A 27986-nucleotide genomic window follows, 5' to 3' on the forward strand; every position below is an offset into this window, starting at 1 on the left:
GTTTGCATTTCTCTTTTTCTCTTTTTAAAACATTTTAAGAAAGATGTTTACACAGAGACATGGTAGCAGGGGCAGCAAGGATCACACTAGGATCCTGCTACCTCTTGCAGGAGATCCAGCCGCTGTGTTTTCAGGCTTCCCACAACTGTATCTTAGCAATTTCTCTGCTTATGTCAGCCTACATGCCAAGCAACACAATTCATCTCTTTCTTTTAGGCAACCTAATTCAGGAAGGCTTGCTAACTTTGTTTTTAACATTACCAGAGAAACAACTGTATTCAGTAATAAAAATCCGAATATCACTTGAATGTCAGCTTTAGGTTGTGTCTGATTTATTTAATTGAGATGCAAGACTGCTGTATGGGGTTTTCTCATCTATTATTTTTCACAGTGATGAACATCCTGTTGATGTTTAATGCATGTAGAACTGGTAGACAAGTTATTTGGCAAACATATTATTAGACTTTTCAGAAATCACACATAACATAAAGTGCACTTACCTCATGTAATCCAACTACAACAAATAATACGAAAGTTACCTTGGACTTGGATTTTGGGTCAGTGATGCTTTTAGCAGGTATCAGGTAACTTTTAGGAATAGAAAATAATAGTTTAAAACATAAGCATAATGCATGTGGTTATTAAGCTTGAAATAAATTGAGGGAAAAGGAAGGTTTAAGGTTTGTTCTTTTCCTGCTTGAAAATCAGCATGACAGTCTCTGCCAGTTCAAAAGGGTCATCTCTGAACCAATCCCCATTTTAACGATTTGACTGTGTCAAGAGGCATGCCAGATCACTGAGGATTTCAAGTTCCAGAAAACTACGGCTGATTAACCAGCCACAACCTTTTACAGTTCTGATCGTAAGCAAAGCTGAAACAGGCAACACAGGCTGCAAATCCAGAGCAGAACCAGCCTGTCTGCAGACACCACAAGACAAGTCAGTTGGAAACAAAATGTAAACTTGTTTATTGTGTTTTTAAATTGATAGTCAACAAGCAAGACGGAAGCAGGTGTGCTCCTTTTCTGTGGCTTATTAGGCAAAGAGTACAGGTCCTGTTCTATCTAATAGGATCTTTGCTTTGCTTTTCTTTCCCACAGTAAAAATGAAGGCTTTGATTCTCTAAGAAAACTTTACAGCAGTGTTTCTCTAATGTTTTTTGTAGTATGTGAAGATTCACATAGCTAAAAATGAAGTATCTACTGATCTTTGCAGACTTCTGTACCTTACTTCAGCAGTTCACGTACAGCAGGGAAGCAGGCCATGACCAAGTACAGGCCCTGAGTGCAGGAATATGCCGGGACCTTGCAGAGCTTTAACATATCCTGGCCAACTTCAATGAAATCCAGGAGGACGATGTAGAGGATTAGTTTTCTTCCATGATTTTATGAATCACCCGTTCACATATTCCTCCACCTTTTTGTTATAGGCTTCCTGGCTCCATCCAGCCCCAAAATAATGACAACAGAATTTAGAAGTGAAATTAGAGCTGGGGAAGACCAGTGTTTTTCTCATTCCAGCCCCACACACGATATAGCCGTACACCAAAGGCGTCGCATGGCCGAGTAAGCTGACAGCAGCCTCGAACCCGCAGACCCCGCCTCACCTGGGCTCCGCAGGCCGGGCCAGCCACACTCGCCCTCGGGCCGAAGGGCGCGCCCGGCCCGCCCGTCAGCGCGAGGACTACGACTCCCGCCGTGCTTTGCGCGCGAGGCCCGCGGACCTCAGAGCTCAGAGGAGCGCAGTGCTTGCTGGGACACGTAGTACCGCGGCGGCGGCGGGGGGGGGGCAGGCCGTTCCCCCGCCCTGCCGCGATTGGCGGCCGCTAGTCTCTGCCTGCCGCGGCCCGCGGTCGGCGCGCTCCGTACGGCGCTCGCCGCAATCACAGTGGCCGCGGCGGCGACAACCCCGCAGGCAGCGCGGTAAGGGCCGGCCGGGCCGGCGGGAGCGCGGAGCGGGCAGGGGCCGGCGGTGCCGGGCCGCGGCTCTGCCCTTAGCGCGCGCGAGCGGTGCCGCGCCGCCCGGGGGCCGCGGCGAGACGGGCCGCGGGTAACCGCTGCGGGGGCGGTTGTCGCCGCTGGGGCGGGCGTCGCTCGGGGTGCCCGGGAAGGGCAGCGCGGGCGGGCTGAGCCCGCTGCTGAGCGGCTGCGCCTGGCCGGGCGGCCGGGGCAGCGGGCGCGGGTTGTGCGCGCCGGCGGGGCGGGAAGGACCGCTCGGCTGGCAGCGCCGTGCTGGCGGCCTGCGGACGCGCTTAGCTTCAGCGGGAGTGCGCAGGCAGCGCCGGTCAACCGCGGTGAAGACGTGGGGACTCAAGCCGTGACCGCTGAGCAGAAATGCTTGCCCTCCATCTGGCTTATTCCTCTCACCCCCTTCTCTTCCCCCTGCGTAGTCATATAATTTTATAAATAAGTTATTCAGGCAGCGTTTCGATAGGTGWTTCTTCTGCCCGCAGCCTGGAGAASGTGGCTTCCCTGAGGTTGTTCTACGGTTGGCTGAGACTTGGTGGGCAGATGTGAGCAAAGAGCTGAAGGAGTTTCAGCAAAGCCTGAACTTCTGCCAGATTTGAATCTGGGCTTTTTGAGGTGCTTAGGGGGGAAAAAACCCCCCTAAAACGTGGGCTATTAGATTGTCCCATCCTAGGAAGCATAAGGAGTGGGCTTTTTTTTTTCCCCTGGGAAATTGTGCCATCCCCCTTTTGCTGAGAAGTGGAATCTGCAAGCAGTAGAATATACTTCACTTAAAATGACTTTTGAATAACCTTTATGTACCATTAACAATGCTTGAAACCAGTCAGAGTGAGCAATATAAYGAGGAATTTTTGCTTCTACAGGAAGTGACTTAAACATCTTCAATAGCTGGAGTGAACTGTTTTACTGAAAGCATTAATAATCAAAATARCCTGAATCTTTAAATAGTTACTAGCAGAATTAGTAAAGAAATGTATTGCAGAAGAGACCATAATTTCCATTGCTTTCAAAATATAGCTGAGCAGAGTTCACCACAATAAAGATTTTTTTTCCTGCTGTATAAATGTGTAACAAAAAACAGACTAATTCTGCAGGAGTTTAATCACAGATTTAGGTGCTTCGATTCTGGCACCAGATGGCACAACATATAGATAAAATATTGCTGACAAAACACTGCAGATATTAGTCTCTTGTGAGGAGGGTTGTCACAGAGGGAACAGGCTATTGACCAGAAGAATTACTCTAGCAGCCACCAGCCATTGCTGGATGTGGTTGTCACGCTTGGGGGAAATCAGCATTTAAATGTTAGAGTAACAGTATGCAAACGCTGTTAGGGGAAATGGAATTGTGACTTGACTCTGAAAACTTAATGACTAGTGGTTGTAAGAAGAGCAGCTGAAGTGAAATAAATCAGAGAAAGAGATTTCCAAGGAAAACTGGAATGATCAGCTGATGGATTTATGAGCATAGCATTCCTCTAAAAATAGCTAAGGCTATTACTTTTCTTCAAGCTTACTGTTAATTTGTTCAGTTCACAGGAAGGGGAAATGAGTGTATGTGTTCTGCTTACACGGCTCTTAATAGAGGCTGTGTTTAAAGTATTTGGAGTTTAGGGTACTGCAGTGTCAACATTGCTCTAAAAACCAGTGGAGAATATCTTGATCAATTCAAACTGCTTTCTCTAGGATGACCTAATCGTTACCCTGCTGGTCTGATTTTTGGTCTTAGWGTACTATTTTCCCAAAGGAAGTTTGGGAACACAGAGGGAACAGGCTATTGACCAGAAGAATTGCTCTAGCAGCCACCAGCCATYGCTGGATGTGGTTTTACTTAAGCAAATCAGAGATGTCTGCTGGTAATGTGAGGTCCAAGAAACCTCAAGGAGAAAAACRGGCTTTTAAGGGTTGTCCGAGTTGTTATGGCACTAGACACCCAGCTCTGGCTGCACTGTTTCCAGGGACTGTGCAAGGTGCCCAGCATCACCTACGTGTGCACATGCCGTGGTTCTGCGCTTACAGGTCTGAACCTGCTATGCCCGGAGGTGTGCGTGTTCCCTGACATGGACCCCAAAGCAAAGTGAGCTGTTCTGCCAGGAAGGTACTGAGCAGAACTGATCAAATCATTCCGTGTTTTKGGGTCAGCTAAAGCTCTGGAATGATCTTGCAGTGAATCTTCAGGTCTTCCATGTACAGATCGTATTTGCATGCTGTGTAGCAAGATTCGCACACTGCATGCATTTAGGATGGTACATGACAAATCATTTTATTTCTTAYTTAAAAGACAGAACAAGACAGAGAAGGCAAAGAAAAGCTACATGCTTATATACCTGTGATAAGCTGGTCAGCTGAGCTGTCTTCTCTTCTAATATGACCTAATATGACCTGAAGGCATAGCATGTGATGGTAACTTTCTCTTTACAGCTGTAGGTCAGGAATTCTTTTAACATAACACAGAACACTATCTTTTAAATTGGCTGCCTGGGTAAATAAAGATTTTCTTTAAAAACAAGCAGAAATATGTTTTGGGGTTTTATTTTCTTTCCCTCCCTTCTCTTTTAGTGGTTGGAAACAAGCTGTGAAAGACCTGTTTCCACTATACATGTATTTAATGGTTAAACCTAGTTTAAAAGCTGCTCAGGGAACTCTGGGGAACTGAGCGTTTATTAATTCTGCATTACTAGTGTGCCTGGATTTTTTTCCCCGTCTTTCAGAAATGAATTTTGTTTAATTATAGTACACCGATAGATAGATATGTGGGATTATGCCTCATTACATACAATAAAATAGAGTGTATAGAGTGTTTTCCATTCTAACTAACTTATTAGAAAACATACGTGTTTTCTAGTGGTAAAGTAATGCAAATATTTCTTAGCCTTGTTTTTGCAACTTCTGCATTGTCTGCAACTTCGTCTCAACAGAAACAAGAAATCTTAGGAACTGTATATAGTCATATCACGTGGGAGACTCTTGAATTTCCTACAGAGTGGCTGCCTGTGAAGTCTGATAACTTAGTCTTCCTTCCTTTTCTGGCTCTGGGCTCTTCTACCTGTTTGCAGGCAGAATGCAGGACCATTGCTGAGACTGGAGGTAGCTGATAAACCCATATCCTGCACAACACAGCCCTGTGCAGGAACGCTCACGAGGGTCCCGGGAGGAGCAGATCTGTGTTAGCGTAGCCTGGCATGTGAACTAGTCAGCAAAGATGCTCCAGTTCAGCTGTTCCCCATTCTGAAGTAGCTCTCAATAGTGCAGAGTTTCTGAAGCTCCCAGTAACTGATAGCAGGGGCAGTGACTGTTTCTGTACGAAAGCTGCCTGTCTGCCAGGATCTGACTTGACATTAGCCATCGTGCTGTGTAGCCCAGAGAACAGTTAGCAGCAATCCTGCTTCTATTGACATGACCTGGATTTGAACTGATGATTTGCATCTCTGAGCTAAGCATCCTGTGAAAGGATTTCTAACTCTTAAATAATCATTTGAACCCTGTATTTCCTCTTTGCACTTTTATGTAAGCGCAACTGATATTTTTAGTTGGAGAAATGAGAGGTTATGCTTCAGTGAAYGTGGACAATACTGAGCTATATGGGTTCTGGTAGCATGAAACTCTGTTCCATCTTCCAGTAAGTCAAACTCTCTTAAGCTTTTAAGCAGATGATCCAAAATATATTGACTCTCTTTTCCTGTCTAATATTTCAAGAGTTAGGTATCCTTGAAACTAACTATTGGGAAGGAACAGGCCTGTAGGCCTGTGGCATATTGTGGTACTTCACAAAGCTTTAAAAAATTTGGTCTGAACCTCAGCTGTACTATAAGAAACAGAATARGCTCCTTTTGTGGATGTTGTAAATACAGCGCATCTCCAAGGCAGTTGTTAGTGTGTTATTTTCTGAATCATTTGAAGAAGTGGCAAGATGGACAAGGCAGAGCTGACACATGAACTCGTCTGTCACTGTTGGGCCACAACAATGACAAGAATTTACAGCTCCAGCTCAACACGAGAGATTACAACAGCCTATCCAACTGCACAAAAATCCTGATTGTTCCTGCAGTATATGCGACTGCTGAAGTAGCTAATAATTTAACAAATCCTAAATTGTTAAGTCATCAGATGTTGTTCTCRCTCCCAAATCTTGCAGGCAGTGACAGCACTGGCTTATTCCAGAAAGAAAAGTATCCTAGACTTACCAGAGCTCTTGGAAGAACCAGTGTTACAGCACTTAACTATCAGTTCTGGTTTTCACTCTTCTGGAGTTCCAGTGTGATGACTGGTCTTCCTGTAGGAACAGATATATTGATACGGCTTCCTTCACTTTGTGCTAGCTCCATTTAAAAAGGAGAAAAACAATCTTACAGGACTGTGCACACGCACATACCATTGCTAAAGCAGACTGCTCCACCCTTACAGCACCTCTTAGACACATTCCAGCAGTGATCCACCTCTAGAATCTTTTTTTTTTTTTTTTTTTTTTTAAGCAGGTATGAAATCCATCTTTCAGTATACAAATATGAGGAAGTATTTAATCTTAGTGCACATGCCAAGAGCATGCAATTCTTAAAGGAAGCTTGCTTTATGAAGGCTTTATTAGACTGCAGACCTGAGCCTGTATGACTAATGAACAATCTGGCTGATGTTTTTATTTTGTTTTCTAGTACTTATTTTTAACGCAAAAGACTTTATCAGACAATTAAGGTGCTCAGAAAATTCGCTAGTGGGGACACTACCTTCAGTTCTCTCAAGAAAGCGGAAAGAGCCTTTTTTGCTTGTGCTTGAAACTCTTTAACTCTGCAGAAACTTCATGCAAACACTTAACCATAGAGCAAAATAGATGAAAAATGCTACTCTTTCATGTGGTACCACTTCACATTTGCTCTCCACGAGCATAACAGGCTGCACAAATAGCATAAGGCTCTCACGGTCTGCACTTCCCCCTGACCTCAGCCATTAGGGCTATATCTTGTGCAGAACAGCAGAATGGCATCTCCACACCTCTTGAGCTTTGCAGGCACAGAAGACTTCTGTGACTCACTGATCTTTCAACTCCCTAGCAACTCTCTGTCTGCATCGTTGTGCCTATAGCACCAGGGATTTGACTTGATCTCTAGACAAAATGCCAATGCAGTTTGGTAATGGGCTAATTGCCAACAACTGGAAATCAATGAGCTGCATAAGCAGAGACTAAGAGAATGGAGGATAATCTGATGAAGTTTTATTTGGAAAATACTTCATAGTAATTCTTACTTTATATCTGAGGATTATTCACTATGAGCTATTGTAGAACAAAACAATCAGAGGGAGCTGAAAGACTTGGTTGTCCTGCTCAGAATTGCTTTCAGTCAGATTTGCAAGTTGACAGAAGAGTCTTGTAACTAGTAGCAGCTTGGTACTAAGCGAAGATATGACTGAAATTTTCCTGTAGATTAGGTGTTCTTTAAAATGCAAATAAATAAATAAATAAATAAATAAATAAAACCCAAAGCAAAAAACAAACCTAACCAACCAACCAAAAAACCCACCAACGAGAAAGACTTCTAGTTGTGTACTCCACACACACACTTCTAATCTACTTCTCTCAAACTTCTTAGGGACTTCTTTCTTCCATTTGTGGAGTAAAGAAAGAAGAGAGATGATACTGAAAGCAGTTGTGCTGTTGKGCTGTGCTCTGGGCATCGGTGCGTTACCACTGGAAGAGCCTGAAGATGGAGGCAAGCACTGGGTGGTAATCGTTGCAGGTTCAAATGGCTGGTACAACTACCGACACCAGGTAAGGACCATTAGTCCTGCATGCTGATCGTAATGCTCCAGGGAGCACCTGAGTGGGGACTTATAGGGTGACAGTAGTTGCCTRAAGTAGTTCTGCTCTTCTGTTGTTTGGCCAAGTCCTGCTTCAGGATTTTCACATGTGTACTAGTATATAGCATTCAAAAAGAAGCAGTGACAAGATTGACACAAAGCCCAGTCTTCTCTCTGTCATTTTCACCCCAAGAATTCCCCTCTTCTTCTTTTTTCTTTTATATAACCTTGTCCAGTCATTCTTTCTTTGAAAAGCTGTTACTAGCATGAGGAACAGTATTCTTACTTTAGCCATGTTTTTAAGACAATCTAGGAAACCCTTTCTATATATATTTCTAAAATATCCCTTTATTTTCTGCTACTGAAGGACTTGAGTAATACTGCAAATCCACAGTATGTTTTCGTGGGTGAAGGGGTTTGAGAAAGGGTTTTTAATTTGAATCAATTTGCTCACTCTGTTCTACAGCCAGGCCCCAGTGTTGTGTTGGCACAACAAAGATACAATACACTGAGATGCAGGAATCAGAGTAAATGGCAGAAAGAGGAGAAAAGGAAATAGGAACTCCTGAGCCAAGCACTGTTGTCAAAGACAGTGTGTTGTGGAATTGTGGTCTACGTGTTAGTGTCAGGATGGACAGGATTAAATCCAAGTGACTTAACTCTGATTAAGCTCAAGACTTAAACTCATCAGTCAGGAGACTTCAGCAGTTTTTTCCTTTGAGAAGTCTTGGGAAATCCATTAAAAAAGTTAATCCAYGCTTAAATATAGTCTTTCCTATAGTCTCTAAATTTGGAACTACCTCTTGCTTTACTTGAGAACACATTTCATTTAATTCTTAATTTATAATATATACAAATGTTCATTTCTAAATGTTAGAAAAGTATTTTACTGGACTGTTGTTAAAGTGCACTTGARCAGAAATTGAAACACTAGTGTATAAAACTAGCATTTCAAAAGTTAAATGAAACTATATTGAATGTGCTGGATACCAAACTGATTTACTAAACTCTGAAACCTGTTAAATATTTATTGTTCTTAATGTAACTGCCTGTAAAATCTAGGGAGATCTCATCGTATGTATTCTTGTTTATTGAGAAACAAACCATCCATGTGTTGAGTACACTAGGTTTATGTTTATGCATCTCCTACTCCCCCAGCTAACAGTCAGTTTGTAGCTTTTAGTCTAATGACCAGCTTAAAAGTGAGTGAACCAGGCTGACAACCTTGTTGTGTCTGAAGAACCTGTTRTTGGCCAATGCTAGCCTAACACTTTGACAAACTGGTTTTAGGGATTCTGTCATCTCCTTATGCTGCAGCTTTCACTTGATAAACATATTTGGAATATTACAGGCCTTAGCACAAACTATTACTATTTCAAATTATATCTGGAAAAAGGTTTTTCAGATGCTTCATTGAGTACATCAAACAATTATAAAAAATGCTAGTGTTGTGCTTGGTCACTGCCTGTTGTACTTGATCACTGCCTGCCCTGGAGYGTCTTAAGTATAATTAGTCTGGGTTGTACTTTGATTGTTCCTATTGCTGTGTAACCAGTCTCACTAGCTCCCTTCCATTCTAGGAAGAGTTAATAGCTCAACATTTAGTCTTTAAATAAAATTACATTTTTTTTAAAGCTGTTGCTCAGGAGAATGTGTTTTCTACAGTTGCCTGGGCATACATTTTTTACCCTTTTCTTCAATGGTTCTTCAATGACAAATATATCTGCCAGGTATAATATGGAGTTATGAAGAAAACAAGATGCACAATTATGTATTTRTCCCTTCAGCAATAAACCTTTTGAACACTTCAAAATTTCACACAAACAAATTAATTTTGAATTCAGTTGTGTTTTGCTGATAGTTACTTTAAGTAATTGCTTTTCAAGGTTAGAAACAGTAGAACAACACTTTGTTAACAGCTTCCTTTTGGAGATGATGTCAGCTAACAACGCAGAAGATCTGCAATGTCGGATTGTTCCGACTTTCAGTGCTAGAAATCACTGTTTTCAACTTTCACGTCTTGCTTCAGGTACGGTATTAACAGAAGAGAAGAAAATTGGAATGCTAAGAATCCCATCAGAGTTATGAAATTGGCATCATAAAACAAGAGAGTCTGTATATCTGTGTGAAGGATCCTTAAGAGTGGGATTGAGCTCTTATTTATCTGTCCTACGCAAGAGATCATGCCTCTAACTTGTTTCCAGCAGRATCACTTCCCTGCAGCCACCCTTTGTGGTCAACCTTAAGAGACTGGCAAGGGTGGGCACCTGGGGTGATGGGAGGACATGCTGAGGCAGACCCAGGGGCGAGGCATGGAGGATCCACTGTGTGCCATCACATATAATCCACAAAAAAGGTGCCTCAAGTATCAAAATCTAGGAAACTCTCTCAACAAAAAACAGTTGAGCAATGGGGCTGACTTTTCTAGAAGAGCTGTGCGGAGGAGGAAAGATGGTAGCTACAGATATCTTAGGAGTTATTTCAGTTTTTTTCAGGAATGTTATGCAGACTGATCACCCTGTCTCTGAGTGTGTTAGTATTCCCTGCTTTCCAGCTGTGGAAACAAAAGCACTGTGAGTCTTTAAATGACTTGCCCAGGTCACGTGCARTGGGACCAGAAATAGGACTTGGATTTCCAGTTCTGTGCTTCATCCATCATGAAAGCTATTTGGCAGTGAGCACACATGGAGACATCCCATTAGTCTTCAGTAGAGTAATATTAGTAAACAGAGGCACAGACTGCTGAAATGCTCATAAGCAGTGCTCCAGGATTTCAGATTCATTTGTGTAATTCTTTGTTGCTACTTTCCAAGAGAGAAATTGCAGAAGAGAATACATTGCATTCTAATTCAATTTTTTCTTGCCATCACCTTTCTTCCTCAGAACTTCTCTGTGCTAGCCTGTGTACAAATTAATTTGTACATGTGAATCTTCCTGTAAGCAGTTATTTGATGTATACATTTTATTGCTAGACTGGATCTTATTCCCTAAAAGCAGTTAAGCAAGCATAATCTCCCTCTGTATTTTGAGACCTTAGGTGACACTTTTCTGAATTTATACTCTCCATTTCAACTGTTCAGGGCACAGCTCATACATGCATGTTGCAAGTTTGTATTACATGACTCGTCTGTGAGCTCCAAGTGTTTTACATGCTGCCTGCACACAGCACAGTCTAAATATACCCTTTTGCCTTCCACAGTAGTTACCCAACAGCAGCCTGTGTTCATCTGACTAAGCAACCATAAAAGGGAGGGAAGATAATTTTAAATAAAATAATTAAGATAATCTCAATTATTTATCAAAAACGTGTCTGATTTCGTACATGAAAAGTTGTGGGGAAATTAGTCCATTGTTATACATAGTACAGATTCCCCTTAAACAGTGAGTTTGTGAAGACTGTAGAGATCCCTGTAAGCAGTGAGTYTGAGCCTGTAACTGCAAGGAATCTGAAATTTCTTCTAGACTTGTAATTCAGTTGTCAGTGGTCAGAATCCACTATCAGTGGTGCAAACCTCAAGCATAGACAAGATAAGTAAAAGCACTGCTTGCATTTATCTACGTTTGAGATTCACACCTTGCGGATAACCCAGTTCCTATTTGAGGGCTGAACTGGGACTGCTTCCAAATCAAGATGATCTAAACTTGTCTTACATTTATCTCACAAGTTGCCTAATGCAAGTTTAGATGTTTTAAATGGCATACAGCCCAAAATGATGGGCTTATTCTTACTGCAAAACTTGTGAAAATTTTGGCCTGTTTTGGGCCACATGGCTCTATATTGCCCCATTCTTGATTTTTCTTAGTTCTTGGGTATTTTCACCCAGATCTTAGTGTTTTTAGTTAGAGTTGCCTAGGCTGCGGGAGGACTATAGTCATCGTTACTGATGCTTTTCTGCAGATCTCCTATACTATTCCATGACTCCTCTCTGGGCCTAGAAGGAAAGAGGTCTTCCATTATTCCGTGGGAAAATGGTTCAGCTCTCTGCTCTGCAAAGGCCCAGATGATATATCTTTGGAAAGCTCAGTGACATAAGTGAGCAGATATAACACTAAATATTACTGGTAGGTTTAGAGAATTAAAGTGACCCAATAAACTATTTCTCTTCAAGGGAAATAGAATTGTACATACTTCTGCCTCTCCTGGGAGATAACTGCACCAGCTAACTCAAATCTGCAGGTGGTCTTACAAATAGATAATAAAGAAAGACACACCAATACTTTCAGCGTGCTCCAAAAAACACACATGAACATAGCCAATGGAAGAACCTGCTTTGAAAGGCAGAATCTTACTAAATGTGGAGTACATATTTGAAGGGAAAAATAGCTGATAAAAACTAGGAAGATTAAAATGCTAGAAATAAAAACATTTGAATTTGCGTACCTGGGTCTTCTTTCAGTTGTTGCTTCTAGTCTTATACTTAGAAAGTGAGCTGTATGGGCCAGGGATTGTATTTCTTCTGGGTTTTGGACAATACCATCCATAACAGTTTCTTAGTCCAGGGTGGTGCTTCTAAATTCTCCAGTCTTTCAGGTAACAGACATGAAAGATGCCTTAGTAACTGGACATCAGTTAAAATTTCCTCACTGTGCTTACAAAATTATAACTGAAGATATTGGGAAACCTTTCCCAAGTTATACAGATACATTGATTGATTGATGCGTATATAAGGAAAGCATCATTGAAACAGCTGAAATGAAACAAAATGAACCAGCTCAGTGCTGAGCCACAGAGCTTCTAGAAGTGGCTGCCATGTCTTACAGTATATGTTACATGTCTTACACRTTGTATGCCATGCTTATACATTAGAGCTTGTTTTTTTTTAGGTCCTAGCATTTCATTGTTCCTGTAGGAGGAGCAACATCACTTCATTAGGTGACAGTTTGTTACACATGCTTTTTAGCCATGAGCCTGGCTATCATAAGACTAGAGGTAACCAATTTCAAAGAAGTCGCAAGCTTTTTCTTTTAGGAACTGTTTATGCATGCATGTGTCATAAGACAACTTGATTTTTCCAGAAAAAAAAAAAAAGCCAAAGAAAGCTGGGGCAATCTGCCTGAAAGCTATGTCACTGAGATGAATAATCAGGTGTATGAGAGAGGAGAATCAGATTTCCCCCCCCCCCCCTTTTAGGATTTTCCCGCACACATTTGGGGATACAAAATACCTATCCCAGGAAGATGGGGAGAAATCTACATGTGATCTCTGGGCTTTCCWGATCTTGGAGTTAATCATGAGCAAATTCAAGTAAAATTCTTCATAGGAATTTGCTGATAACAGCAACAGGTTTAGACTAACCTGGGGATAAAAGGTCTGAACCTTGCCATTAGCACTTTCCACTACTGACCTGGTGTCTGAGGTTAGTTGTGCAGTGGCAGCTGTACAGCTACACCTTTCCCTCTTGTGCTGTCTTGCTTCCTTTAACGGAGTGTTCCCCACCCTGAATCATGACTACAAAAGGAGGACTTATTTTTGGTAATGATTTTATACGGTGGGTGCTTGTGGCATTCATTTCACTTATTAAACCAACAGAAATGATACCGTCAAGAGAACTGGAACAGTATTGACTGTCTCTGTTAAGAAGGCTTATAGATAGAGAGGTGCCACAAATGTTTCTAGAAGAAATGAGATTCAAAAAGCAATATTTGGTAGACACTTTTAGATCAACAGGAAACACACTAGATTCACATGCGCTTGACTGCTCTAGAAGCAGACTTGTTACTCTGGTGTTACAGTTTTCATCTTCCTCGTTGTACAGTATGGAACAGCCTGACCARCGTCAGAGGTAGCTACTCAGGTCAGCCAATGCCACACAAAAAAGAACTGTTCTAGTTAAGCCAGATGGATATTTAATGCAAAACAAGTTTTTGCAGCCTATGTTAGTGATGTCATTATGCTACCAATGTTTCCTTACCAATACTAATGTTTGCTACCAGTTTCCTTAGCAAAACTCTTAAAACATTAGGACAAACCCTGAATAGGCATAAGTTAGAACATCTTGACGGAAACTAAATTGATCTGCTTCCCTCTGCACTAGGGAATTTGATGCAAATTTACTAGCAAGATCTCTTTTTGAGATACTTGGAGCCTGTCTCTGCATTTCTTCCCCCAAAGACCCCATTCTTAAGACAAGTTTCCCTTAGCTCTTAGGAGCAGCTGTAATACTGTGTAAGCCACAAATGCTGTCCCCCTGCTATCACAGGGTAAAAAGGCGTGCCCTACTTCAAGCAGTTTGCTGTCTAAGTAAGATAACAGTGAGCAAGCCAATCAATAAATCAGAAGAAAAAGGAAAGAGAACAAAAAAAGATGATAATATGCATTTACAAAGCTGAAGTAATTTTTTCTTTGGTATTTATTAAAAACACCTCAGAAGTCTCTATAGGCGAGGCACATATCTGTGGGAGCACAAAGACACTTGTGGGTTGAGTATGTTGATTTTATATCACTATAACATGCCTAAACATTTCCTTGTGTTGCCAGCACATAACTCTTTCTGGGAGCRTAATGGAAGCAGTGTGCTATGCCTTGAGGGTGTGAGCAGATCTATGATCCACTCATTGATCGGAGTAGAGCTGCCCTGATTAGTGCTTTCTACTGCTTTTACCGGAGTTGTTTCTGAAAATTAAATGTTTGCTAAAATCTGTACTCTACTCTTTCATACTGCATGCTGACAGTTACAATTATAACTAATCTCTGTATCTCTACATTTTCATTTTTTTGTGGCAGCAGAAGACATAATGCCCTACAAATAGCTAGGGAACTATAAAGAGTACAGACTGTCTGGGATAGGTGGAAGAGAACATCGCCTGACTTCCATAGGAGGAAGTAAAACTGCTTTAGTAAGGTTTAACATAACTTCAGAGGTTAGTCATGTGAAGAGGTTTTGCTGCAATAGAGTTCATTAACATAGAATGTATCTTAGCCTTTCCAGAATCTTGCGCAACTACCATTTTTCTGCTTCAACCACACTTAAAAGACCAAGGATTATAAAGTGACAAGATTTTAGTATTCTTTCAATTACACTAGCAGAATCACTAGTACGGGTTCACCTAAACCTGTTTAGTTTGGTGTATAAATTAGCAAATTAGACTAATTTAACAAACATGAGCTTTAAAAGTTGTTTCTTGGCTGCAATTGGATTTTGCATTTGTTATACCAGATTTCTACCATTAAATCTATGTGGTTTTTCTAGCATGTAATAGGTTATAGTTCTGGAGGTTAAGAATGATTTTTGCTAGTCTATTACTAATTCGTAGACTAGGTGTCTAAGATGGATTTGAGGTGGGGACAGTAAGAACGTAGCGCTCTGACAGAGGTTCATACTTTACTACAATATCACTTTAAACAGTACTGCTGTTTCTGCATCATCAGAAGATGGTCTACAAAGAAAATTTGCTTATTCAGGTCCTGTACAAATCAGGAAAAGAGYCTGAGCAGAAATTCTGCAATTTTGTTTTCCACTGAAATCTGTTTTCATGCCCTGAAGTTGCTTGAGTGATATTCTACAGGAAATACACAATTAGAAAGAAAATTTTCCTTTCTGATCTAGTAAAACAAGATTTTAAAAATCTTTGCAGAGTTGAAATTGGTAAACTGTACTTGTTAAAGGACAGTCTTTGGTACTTAGTTGTTGCAGGCTTGATGCAGAACTAATCAAAATTGGTGGAAACCCAACTCTTTCTTCTTCTGCTTGGCACTCTTTGGATCTGTTAGTGCAAAAGATTTCTCCACAGAGTGCAGGAAGTTACAAAGAATCTTTTCGTAAATTTTGTTATGTATGGCAAGGATCAAGAAAATTCTGGCTTTTATTTCAATAAGGATTTGAAATAAGTTAATGAGAGAAAGATTTTTATTACTGTCTCTGTATTACGTCSTATTCTGGATTAGAGAAGGACATTGAGTTTTTGGATTACATCTGTGCATTTCAGCTCTCTGACAACCCTCAATCTCTTATATTTGAAATGAAGATAGCAGGTTGAAGATTCTTTTTGATGATAGCCTGATGTTAGGTCTGTAGAGCTATTTTTCTTCTCTTCTCAAAGGTAAAGCCCCCATGAAATCTGTTAATGAAARTAATTGCTCCATTTCAGGCAGACGTGTGCCATGCATACCAGATCGTCCACAGAAATGGAATTCCGGACGAACAGATCATTGTCATGATGTACGATGACATTGCAGATAGTGACGAGTAAGTGATGAACACACACACGTGTCAAACTACACGTTTACTACAAATGTGCCATAGTCACCAATGTGTTTTAAGCATGTAGCTGTTCTCTGAGAAAAGCCTTTAAAACTGCCCATSATATGCATAGGGACATTTTATCCATCAGCACAGTGAGACTACTTTGCAAAATCTTCATCAGCTTTCTGAGATTTAAGTCACAACTTGGTATCTGTTACAGCACTGAAAACTTATAGTTTCTTGTAAATTCTGGTGTGAAAGAGGTAAGTGATCTTAACTCTTGGGTTTAACAGTTAACAGCAGATAAATAGCCTAAAACACATAGAGAAGCTCAGTGTGTGGTTTGTAGTTTTTTAAAAAAATGACGTTATCATCTTGTTTATCCCCCAGAACATACATTCAACAAGGTGTGCATGTCCCATTCCCGGCAGTTATCTATATCTATCATTATCACCACTTTCAATACAAAATGATTTAGTTTTACAAGCTTTAATTCTAAAAAAACTTCAGCAGAAAACAGCAGGCTTCACATATGTGACAACAGAGGGAGCAGAGAGTAAAGCGGACTGAAAGTGGAGAGATGATAGTATCACAGATCATGTACCTATATCCTCAGAGTAATCTACCTGATCTCAGACAGCATACTTGAAAGTACTGAAAGGGTAAGAACACCTGAGCTGAGCGTATGTAACTGACTGAAGTGAAAAGACCTTTTTATATGACAGACAATGCATGTATCCATGTTCTTTTGGGTGAGGTTGCTGGTCAGGACTGTTTAAATGGTTTCCTAGTTGATCTGTAGGCATTTTGTGGCATATGACTAATTCTTCATATTTATGTCCTATTTAACCTTCAGAAATCCAACGAAAGGCATTGTCATCAACAGACCTAATGGCACAGATGTGTATGCAGGAGTACCCAAAGACTATACAAAGGAGGTAGGAATGAAATAGCATTGCAGTGTGGACTTGTGGTTCTACAATAACCAAGTGTTCTGAATAAATGTTTTTAGGCAGTAGCTGGCACTCTGTAAAGCAAATGGCCTCCAGCTTATTCATACCTGCCTGTTTTGGCCAGCCTTTGGTAAGATGGATGTACATAATATATGCTTTGAAATGAAGCAGTTACAAAAATAAACCATTACAATATTTTCTGTACTGCACCCAAAAAAAGTGAGAAAGTCTTGCATTTAAAACCAGTTTAACTCAATCTGAAAACCAGCTGTTTAACTCTTTCATTGCATCAGAGCAGTAATCCAGCTGTTTAGCAATTTCATGATTCARCATCTGAATGAGTCATGAGTGAGTAATACATTAGTGGTGGATTGAACAGAGAGGTTGCGCATGCAACCCTGAAGTTAAGAGATGAGGAATTAGGTTCAGGATTGGAAACTGTGGCACTGAAAGTAAGATTAACATTAAAAAGTAATTTCCTTAGTGTTTGTTTAAAATTCAAAGTTCTTTTGTCAGCACAGTGAAATAGCAGGGCTAAAGAAACGGGCAGGGGTGGAGGAAGAGAAGAACTTTTTAATTAGACCTGACCACTGAACCCAAAATCTCAGTAAGCTGTAATGAGAGATTTCTGGAGGGGAATAAGGCTTTTTTTATCCTGGGAAGTTTGGGTAGGAATGATGATATGAGTTTCCAGTGATAACTATGCATGAGTAAATAATACCTTTGGTAAATGTTCTCATTCTAATACAAGGGTGGTTTTTCAATTTGGCTTCTATTCTTTTGAAAGCTGCTGAAATATCAGAAAGGGAATTGCTTTTAGTGTAAGAGGAATACAGAAAACTGAAGAACCACTGTTCCTGAACATCAATGGCCAGATAAATTTGCCATCCATTGAGATGCAAGGATTCTGACTTTCAGAAGCTATCTTTCTAAATGAAGATTTTATTGTTGCTTTTAACGATCAGATTTAATTTAAATCCTCTCAAATCCTTAGGATGTTACTCCAAAGAATTTCCTTGCTGTTCTCAGAGGAGATGCAGAAGCAATGAAGGGAATAGGATCAGGAAAAGTGCTGAAAAGGTAAGACAGCTTTTATTTAGAAAATAATTGCATATATAGTTGTTCATTGGCACTGACTTTCAACAAAAGAGGCTGTATGAGAGCCTTTTACAAATTGAGAATCCATCAAGACTTTTGATGGCAATCCCCAGTCATTTGCATTAGAGATGCAATGGTTCTGGTTTCTTAAACTGTCTAGCATCAAGTAGCAATTGCTACTATTTGATTCATACAGAGTCCAATACAGATTAAGGTTTAAAAACACTAGAGGATGATGTCAGCTATATTATTTAGTATTTAGATTAGTGTTTTTTGCAAGAATGGTTAGCAGGAGTGGCAGAGAGATAGAGATAGCGTAAACAGCTCATCCGCTGAAAGAATTGCATGTAAAATCCTGGGTTCAGTCTTTGTGACAGATGCAAGTATTGATACTTTGGATGTGATGAAATAGGACTGTGCAAAATGCAAAAGAATCTTTACTGTTGAAAAGTAGTATAAGCAATTAACTTTGTATATTAATACATTATGGTTAAAGTATTTATAAACATAGATATACAAATGTTTGTAAGTAGCAATATTTTACTATATGAACAACAATAAATGTACTGGTTAAATAGAAGGTAAGATCTGCAGTCAGTGGGTGTATTTTATAAAGGCTTATATAATTTAGATGATTCAAGGATAAAAACATTTAAGGGCTTAATCAGATCTCTCTTGAAAAGAGATCTGGTGTCAGTTACTCATCTTGCTTCTACAGAGCTTGAGATGTAAACGTATCATGGCAATTTATTAAGGTGTGTTGTATTTCTTTCTCAATGCTGCTATTAAAGTTATATCGTCTATATTTTTCTATATATAGTATTTCCAAAAAAAATGTAACAATTAATTTTGAACACTTGGAAGAACTAACCTAAATAAAGAAATATTGTATAAGCACCTATCTGCATATCAGTTTCCTTTAGAGACAAAGCAGTGAGACAGAAGAGAAGAGCCCACCCCAGCATAGAGGAGAGTAAAAAAAACAAAGGATCTGGACAGTAGCAGAATAAGATATTGCTCTTAATTGTTCAAACTTCATCCTAAATAATTATACATGCAGTAATTTAAAGGCAAAAAGTTAATCAGTCACTGTACAGTCACTAGACTGCTCTTTTCAAGTAGCTGGAATGAGTCAAGAGTTGAATGTAAAGCGTTTTGCTGGCCTAGCTTAAAAAGAAAGAAAAAGTACTTCAGAGCACACACACTCACGTGTTGACTTTACAAGTCAAATAAGGGAGCAGCTATCGAGAACAGCAAAGCTGCTCAGGAAGACAACTTGAACCCAGATACAAAAGTCCTAGTTATTTCTATTTCATTTCATTTAAAAAAAAAAAATGTTTAAGGACAAGAGAGGAAGCCAGAAAAAATACCACTCCTCTTCCTTTGTTAGGCTTCATTGTGTGAATATCACTGTGCCCTGACCTCTGCTATTAGGTGGGCCAAAAAACACCCCTCTCTTAGTAAGATCAATCATTCTCTGCCCAAGAGACTTCTAAATTGTCTTCTATCTCCTCAAGCTCTTCTCTAACCAGCAGGTTATTGGCCAGGCTGAAGGGTGGGTTACTGCTACAGTAAGATTCCTTTACAGTCAGGAGAGGGCAAGAGCAAGCATGAGTTTCTGGACAGCTGATACAGAGAGATAGAAGAGGTCTGCAGGTACTGCTTCCAAGGCTGTTCACACATTTTGCATTGAGTTGTCCCTGAATACAGTTTAAAAACAAAATTCCTCTGCAGATCTGGCTTTAGGGCATGACATTGATATCACCCACACAGAATCCAGTTAGAGTGCAGTAAAAGTCTGTTTGAAGTATACTACACAGACCTTTGGGAACTGAAGTCTTCAAGTTTGCAGTACTCAAACAACTGCAGAACCACTTAATACTGATACCAATTTAGCATAATGAGTGAGTCTGTACACAGATCAGTTCTTCATGGAGATTATTGAAGGATCTTATTGAAGAAGTTTTAATTGTTTATTCCTGTATTATTGGTACCTCAAACTTAGTTACAAGAGCATTCCAGTATTAGACTGCTACATAGACCCACAGCATAGTAGTCTTCAAAGATTTAAAAACAAAGTCACTCCTCTACCTAATTAGCAATCAGTTTAATTTGAAATATGGATTGTCATTGCCAGATTCTGCATGTTTATGGAACTAGCCCTGTTTCCCTMTTTTCATTCTTCTTCCAGCCACTTATCTCATAAGCACTTCTAGTGGTATGTTTTGGGTAGGAGAAAAATCCCCAAATCTGTTAGTACCAATGGGAACAGGAGTTTCAGCTGAATTATTTTAAATATTGACATGTCTTGGCATTAACAAGCAGGAGCTGTTTTTCTACTGAAGGTCCTCACCTTCAGTAGTTTGGAAACAAATATTTTCTGTGTTCTGTTGACAGTGGACCCAAGGATCATGTGTTTGTTTATTTCACTGACCATGGAGCTCCAGGACTTCTGGCTTTTCCTGATGATGATGTAAGCATTTTGGGGAAATCAGTGTGGAGTTTGTCATAAAAAGCATTCTTTTTGTGACATACTAAAATATTTAAATAGTAAATATAAAACACTAAATGTTGGACACTGACATATTTGGGAGGCAAGAGAGTCGTGTTCTCCTTATCATCCCTGTTTGATCTGAAGAATTCAAGTTGAGATCAAGTATTTAGTATTTTATTGGACATTAGTGTTCTAAGCAGACCATTCCACACAGGTATAACTTAGCTTTCTAGTGCACTATTTATATTGTTAGGCACAATTATTCATCTTTTCCAGAATGACAAATATTAGAATATTGTGTTTCAAAAAGATAAAGCACTGAATGTATTTAAGTGGTAGCAATAAGAATTTATTCACAAGTTAGTCATTATTGCTACCAAACGAATTGCTTGTTTATTGAACACAAGTGTTTTAATACAAAGTCATCTTATTTTACAGCTTCATGTGAAGGACTTGAATAAGACCATTTGGTACATGTACCATCACAAAAAATACCAAAAGGTAAAAACATCTGTTTTTATAACAGTAAGTTGTGAGATTAAAAGAGAAGCTGTTGTGGAAGAGAGACTTGTCGGCGCTTCCAGAATTTAAAGCATAAGGGAGCTGGTGCCCTGTAATGAAGTTTGGATTTTGCACAAGGACTGATGATATCCAAATTTTCTCACTTCATTTTTAGTTCATATTATATTTTCAGTTTGTGTGGAGATGTAGCCCAGCCTTTTGATAACTATGCATTTTGACCAACTGTGGAAAGACAACATCCCTAACTACTGCACCCTCCTAGTATGCACCTGACTTGTCCTTCCTGTGCTTTGTTCATTTCAGACCACAGTGTTACTACAGGAAGTTTGTGTATACCTTGTTTTTCACTTACAGTTAATAATACAGTTAAAAGACTGCACCTCTTGTCAGAGACTTCTGTAGTTTTAAACAGAAAAATTAATATTGAGAACATGTAGCATCTTGGCCTTTTAAAGCATTGTGGATGGCTATATTTAAGAACACGTAAGTGGTCAGAGGTTTCAGAAATACTACATTTATATTCAATTGCTGGTACACTGCTGTACCTAAAGACTAAGCAGGTTATTTGATGTATACGGAGTCTGTCAGTAGATCCTTGTGGATTCTGTATAGATTGACTGAATTGTCTCGTTCCTTTTTTCCCCTCTTCTACACGATTTAGTTCTCAAAGTGAAAAAAAATGTTTTCTTGCTTTTTTTTTTCGGGGGGGGGGAGGGGGGTAGCATTTTAGACAGCTTTTCTTTCAGGGATATCAGTGTAGGCCAACTAGTCACAGCTGAAAAGCACTGAAGGACTTTTCTCCATTTCCTCATGGAATTTCTTAAAGTCTGACTTATTTTATAGATGGTATTTTATATTGAAGCATGCGAGTCTGGATCTATGATGAATCATTTGGCTGATAACATCAATGGTGAGCAATAATACATTGGACTTTGATTTCTCAACCTGTCACAGGCAGGACCTTAACAGATGGTATGTCAAGGATAGGTTCACAACACTTACATGTACAGTTTTAGCAGGTGAACACCAGGATTAGAGAAAGCAGGATTTTCCATTTGTTGGAAGTTCCTTTTAAAAAAATGATAAAGTCCTGTAAAGACTATCCACCTTTTCAGTTTCTTGCAAATGAGAAGTTGAAAGAGTATTTCATTTCAGAAACTATGTCGTTGCGCTGACCATATAGTAAAGTTATAGTGACATTTCTCAGCTTTGCTACAATGAAGTTTAAACTGTCACTTCCCTTGAGTAGCAAAGCCACTTCTGATACACAATAGCCAGGCGATTTTGCTACACTGATTGAGCAACAATCAAAGCAACTACTTTGAATTGACAGTGGGTTTTTTTTTCCCTCCTTAGAAGTATGCATTCTTCCATAAACCCCTGGACAGAATGCTATTGGCAGCAAGAAGAGACTTATAACACTGAGACTGGCTTTGAACAGAATTAGATTAGAAGTATCTTTCCTCCCCCCTGCTGTTTAGAAGTAAATGATTGAAAGGCAAAATACTTAGGCAAATGTGTGTAGCTAAGCACTGAATGGGCTGAAAAAACAAATGAAGAATATTTTCCATTCATCTTACAGTTTATGCAACAACAGCTGCCAATCCCAGAGAATCATCTTATGCATGTTACTATGATGATGAAAGGCAGACTTATCTTGGTGACTGGTACAGTGTGAACTGGATGGAAGATTCAGATATGGTAGGTTACTTAGAGGAGGTTTGTGTTTCCATGCATGATAATCACTAGGTTAAAAAATAATAATTTAACAGGAAACAGGAAAATAATAATTTAACAGGAGGAAGATCTTGCTTTTGTGTAAGATCAAAATCTATAAATTCTGAATTGGTGAAAGTATTTCTCTTGGACAGCTAAGTTTCATAAATACTCCTTTTTCTGTCAATAGTAAAATTAGAAACTGTCTAGCTTCTAGTTTCAGAATCTGAATTTACACATCTGAGACTACATCTCTAATTTGTTAAACAAATGAGGCAGTTCAGTAAGTTGTACGTCAGCTTCGGGGATCCTTAAATARTGAACAGTGGCTAGCATTTGTTAATACAATGGAAACCACTGTTAGTGAAACAAGTCTGAGATTTTTGTGCTAGCCCCATTCTTTCCCAGTTGCTGYGATCATAAAGCAATTTGAGAATGTGCTGTCAAACATTTCCATTTTCACTTTGTCTTTATAGGGTATATAGTTCTTGCCATATATTTGCTTATACCTGTTGGCAGCTAAGACCCTTCCCAGATTTCCTTGCATTTTTTAGAATAGCTGAATTTAAGTATCTGTGGTCACATGGTAATTTCTTCATGCAGGAAGATCTAAGAAAAGAAACACTCCACAAGCAGTTTCARCTGGTGAGGAGACGCACCAACACCAGTCATGTGATGCAGTATGGAAACAGAGTATGTATTTGAGTGGGCTTCCTGGTTAAATGAGCCTCATCTGCCCTATATTATCATTCCCTTTAGAATTGCTGTAGTCTTGCAAAATTGGTTTAGCATATGAAACCATTCATCTCAAAAGATCCCTCAGCCTTTGAGCCAATAGTCCTAATGCTAATGAAGTACAGCCTTGGGTTAAAGCAAGGAGCTGCGAGTCAGCRTATGAATTGTCCTCCAAGCTCTGACAGTGATTTAACAGTTCAGATCAGTCACTTGTAAGAAGGGTAGTTACCAGTATCGGGCATATTATGAACATTAATGAGTGTTAATAAGTATATTGATCCCTTGGATAGGAGGAGCTAGAGTTGATATACCACTTATAATAGTTCCATTATTCATTGTGTTAATAGAAACACATGAAATTTGTTTTAAAAAAATCAGATGGCTTAATATGATGGTCTTTCCCCCTGAAAGAGTTATGGAAATTAAAACTCTAACTTTTGGCAGCCTTTATCATGAAGGAAAAAATTACCAGCCTATGGACTACCTTGTTTTCTCTGATAAAGCAAGTTTAAAAAGTTAGCAAGTTTCTGTGACAAAACAAAGGCAGACTGCCTACTGGAGGTGCTTGATGGTTTCCATTTGTTTGCTTTCTAACATGCAGAGCATCTCCTCTATGAAAGTGATGCAGTTTCAGGGTATGGGGAAGAAAGCTATCCMCATTTCTCTGCCACCTGTAGAACACTATGACCTGACTCCTAGCCCTGACGTCCCTCTTGCAATCATGAAACGAAAGCTGATGGCTACTAATGATATTCATGAGGCAAAGAAGATTGCAACAGAGATTAAAACACATCTGGAGGTAAGGGGAAAAAAAAAACCACTACATTTCAGGTCAGATTCAGTTCTGTTGTAATCAGTGCCAGAAATCACACCGCTGAAGCCAGTGAGATTGCTTCCAATTTTTGCCAATTTGTAACAGAATTGCTCCTCAGACAGTAACCTCTAGCTGTGGCTTACTTCAAAATTCAGGAATTTGTTCCACAAGGCCCATTCAGTAGTGATTATCTAGATGACTATAAGCAAATACAAGAGTTAACTTTGCAGATCTTATTGTCAAGAAATTCCTTATCTCCATTCATAGGGATTCTTGCTGTATGCAGTTATTCTTTGGTAGTTAAAAAAAAAAAACCCTCTTATCTCAGTAGAAATGTAGTCCCCCCAAATCAAACAGCTCCTACAGAAGAGCAGCCACTGTTGGTTCTGTCTTTCTTCTTTTGGCAGACTCTAGAAGGACAATGAGAGCTTTTGGGTGACAGCAGTCTGACTTACTTTCTCCCTACTTCTGGCTTGATTTAAGAGACAGATCCAAAAGATGCCGATAAAATTAAGTGGCAAAACAGGGCTCCTTTAAAAAGCCCATGTGTTTGGGGATTGGGAGGTGTTAAAGGAATTTCRTTCAGAGTCTTCAAATTAGGGGTTAGAAAAGCATCTTTTAAATTCTTCTCGTCTTATGTGCAGGCTAAAGAATTTATCCAGGAATCTATGCGAAAGATTATCACCTTAGTAACAGGATCAAAAGAACAGACCAACCAGATTCTGACAGACAGACTGACCATCAGCAATTATGACTGCTACCAGGCAGCAGTGAACTACTTCAAAGCTCATTGCTTCAACTGGCACTTTCCTGTGGTAAGTCAGGCATTAGATAAAATCTGGTTCAAAAAACACAGTGATCATAGGCAGGTCTGCAAAATCAACTTTTATCAAAAAGCTAGCATGGAGGCAATCTTACAGTTTAGTTTTGGAGAAAGAGTGATTAATGTTTTTGGAAGTAGGAAACCCCTTCAGGACACTTGTGGATAAGCCAGAAGATAACCAAGAGTATCTCACACAAAAATAACCCYTAGCCTCTTAACTTTACTGTTTTGTGCAACTGCTTTGTCAGCTCCTCTCCACAAGTCCCGATATTGAATAACTCATGTTGTATTTCTGCTTAAAGTCATCTCTAATAGCAAAATAGAAAGTTAGCACCAAATAGAATTTGTAGTCCTAGTACCTTCGGATTTCTGTGCCTTGACTGTATGTTGAATAGAAATAACCTAACTTTTATTTCCAAGATCTTGTTGAATTTTTGAGAGCCACTTTTATTTTGAGCTTTATTACTGTTCTTCCCTGGGATCTCAGTCAAGGACCAAGTCTTGTTGTGATAGGCATTGTTCAGACAGTGAAAGAGATCGGTCTGTGTTCCAGAAAACTCAGTCCTGTTGTCAGACAAAATACCCTAGACAGACAGGCAGAGTCAAAGTAAACTGATCGTAGCAGAAAGAAAAAGGATTGCCTAGAAGTTAGGCAAGACTTCAGTACTATCTGGAAATCAAAGTCATATGTATTTCCTCAGAGCTTCTTACCCACAGGGCTTTTAGGTGGTCACATTGCTCTTCGTTAGACTTAGTTCCTCATCAGTTTTGTTTTGACTGAGATTGGTTAGTTGAACATTGCCTAAGGAGGGAATCAGCAGCAAAGAGGAAAGTATAAGAAACACACACCTATTCAGCATAGTACTAGATTATCAGTGCCAGAAAATAAGCACTGTGAATATTAAGAGCATCTCTAAATTACTTCCACCAGTTTGGATAAATAATCACTGCTTGTCATCATTGTCATTATTAATAATGTCTATTTATTTCAGTACGAATATGCACTGAGACAGCTCTATGTGTTGGTCAATGTTTGTGAAGGAGGATATCCCATTGACAGGTAACAAAGTTTCCAGCTACCCTATGTAGTTTTATCTGTGGTCAGAAAAGCAGAAGCTGACAAGGATTTGCAGCGTACCATTAGAGGCTTCTCACTTGTTCTGCTCTGTTGACCATTTTGTCAGTAGAGTTCTGATTCTTAAGTTACGACTCCCCCTTTTGAAAGAAAAAACCAAAACCTCATCATTAGCACCTTCCCAGTCACTTATCATAAGGATTCAGCTCCTCAGTAAGCATTTAGTTTCTCTGATTAAAATTCTCAGGTGAAATTGATCCACTCGAAGAAAAAAAAAGAAAAGAAAACAAAACCAAACCACTTCAAAAGTAGCATAGCTGGTGGGTTTTACAGGGCAGGGATATTGCCCTGTGACTCCTTTATGAGCCTACAATGATGCGAAGTTGGAAACTGCTGTGTTTCCACTCTACTCCGTCAGTTTCTGGCTCAAGACACTGCAGTATGGTGGGATTGTGGTGAGGAAAGGGAATATGGCACTAGGGCCCCATAACTGTGCACAAGTGGTAGGGAGATAAGGATCAAGGCTAAAGCATTGTGGTAGGGGAAATAAAAGCATGGTGCTGAAATCCTGATTTGGGAGCTTTTAGTATGTGGCAGAGGTTGGAATCCTAACTTGCAGGTCCTAGGAAGAGGAGAGAAGAAAGAGGAGTAGGGGAGGGCGAGGGGGGAGATAGTTAGGCAGTGTGCACATACAGCCCAGAAGGTGAGCAACTGCTGTCCCCACTCTTGCTGACACCTTAGAACAGTCGGTTTGGGAAAYACAGTCTAAGAGCAAAGAGCCTGAAAAGTTTCTCATCATTGTTCTGTTGCAGAATACGCCTGGCCATGGATAAAGTGTGCCTTGGATTAAAGTAAACCTCAAATCCGTGGAAACAACAGTCCTTAGAATAGCTCTTACTACAAGAGATAACTTTTCATAACTGTAATAATCTAGACTTTATGTGCATGCAACATGAAGAGGGTCAACCACTGTATCAGTCTTGAGTACTGCGTTGGGCAGCTGACCATAAGCAATACAGCACTTGCCAGTGCTCTTGCCTGCATCCTTGCCCACTGACAGTCTGGGGGTTCAGCAGAGCCATTTTGGCAGACTACATGGAGCTTTCAAGGTGAATGATTTGTTTCAAAGTGCAATGCTCCAAGGGTCTTTGGATGAACACTACAAGCCATCTATCGATGATTCCAATTCTATGCTGAATTTAACCTTTGACTTGTTAATTATGGAAAAAAATTATATTAGTGCTATTAGCTTTTTAAAAAATATTAACGAACATCCATTCACAGTGACTAAGTTGCAGATTAGTTGAAGAATGAAGAAACCAAAGTTTGTTGTTTAAGCTTTAACTCCTTAACAGTTTAAAGAAATGAGCTGTGTTTGAGAATTATCATTTGTGTTAAACTGTGAACAGCAAAAGCCTTTATGGGTAGAAAGCATTGTTTCCCAAAGAAAAACACAAGTATCTAATGCTCTAATTTTATCATCAGTATGATATAAGTAAATGTGCATACATATAAACCTCTGGAAAATCAGAGTACAGAACTTGCCTGTGAATAAAAATAAAATTGGGAGTTTCGTCAACCTTCAGGGCAATACAGTGTTGTATACCTCATTTCTTGAAACAAATGAGAGCTAATTCCTTTTATGAGACTGTATTAAATGGTTATCTACCCCTTTGAAGTATTTATAAGGCAGACCATCTCAAAGAAAATTCCCAAACTCTTATCAAATAAGGAGCCATTCCTTAGAGGTGACTGAACAAATGATAAGCAGAGGAACAAATTAGAAGCTATAAGGTATTTCAAAATAGTTTCAGATT

General features: G+C 39.6%; 1 protein-coding gene across 1 annotated transcript; it reads left to right on the forward strand.

The window, feature by feature from the left end:
• Nucleotides 1-1810: 1810 nt before the first annotated feature.
• LGMN (legumain) lies at nucleotides 1811-27760 on the forward strand. The gene is made up of 14 exons (XM_085317530.1): nucleotides 1811-1922; nucleotides 7549-7727; nucleotides 15845-15942; nucleotides 16796-16877; nucleotides 17887-17972; nucleotides 20388-20463; nucleotides 20923-20985; nucleotides 21850-21916; nucleotides 22589-22707; nucleotides 23326-23415; nucleotides 24059-24256; nucleotides 24916-25086; nucleotides 26087-26154; nucleotides 26982-27760. The coding sequence occupies exons 2-14, from the start codon at nucleotides 7590-7592 to the stop codon at nucleotides 27022-27024; spliced, it is 1299 nt and encodes a 432-aa protein (XP_085173656.1). The 5' UTR covers nucleotides 1811-1922; nucleotides 7549-7589; the 3' UTR covers nucleotides 27025-27760.
• The last annotated feature ends 226 nt before the right edge of the window (nucleotides 27761-27986 follow it).

Source organism: Rhea americana, unplaced genomic scaffold (genome assembly GCF_003343005.1).
Source record: "Rhea americana isolate MKP2758 unplaced genomic scaffold, rheAme1 scaffold_5, whole genome shotgun sequence".
Classification (NCBI taxonomy): Eukaryota; Metazoa; Chordata; class Aves; order Rheiformes; family Rheidae; genus Rhea; species Rhea americana.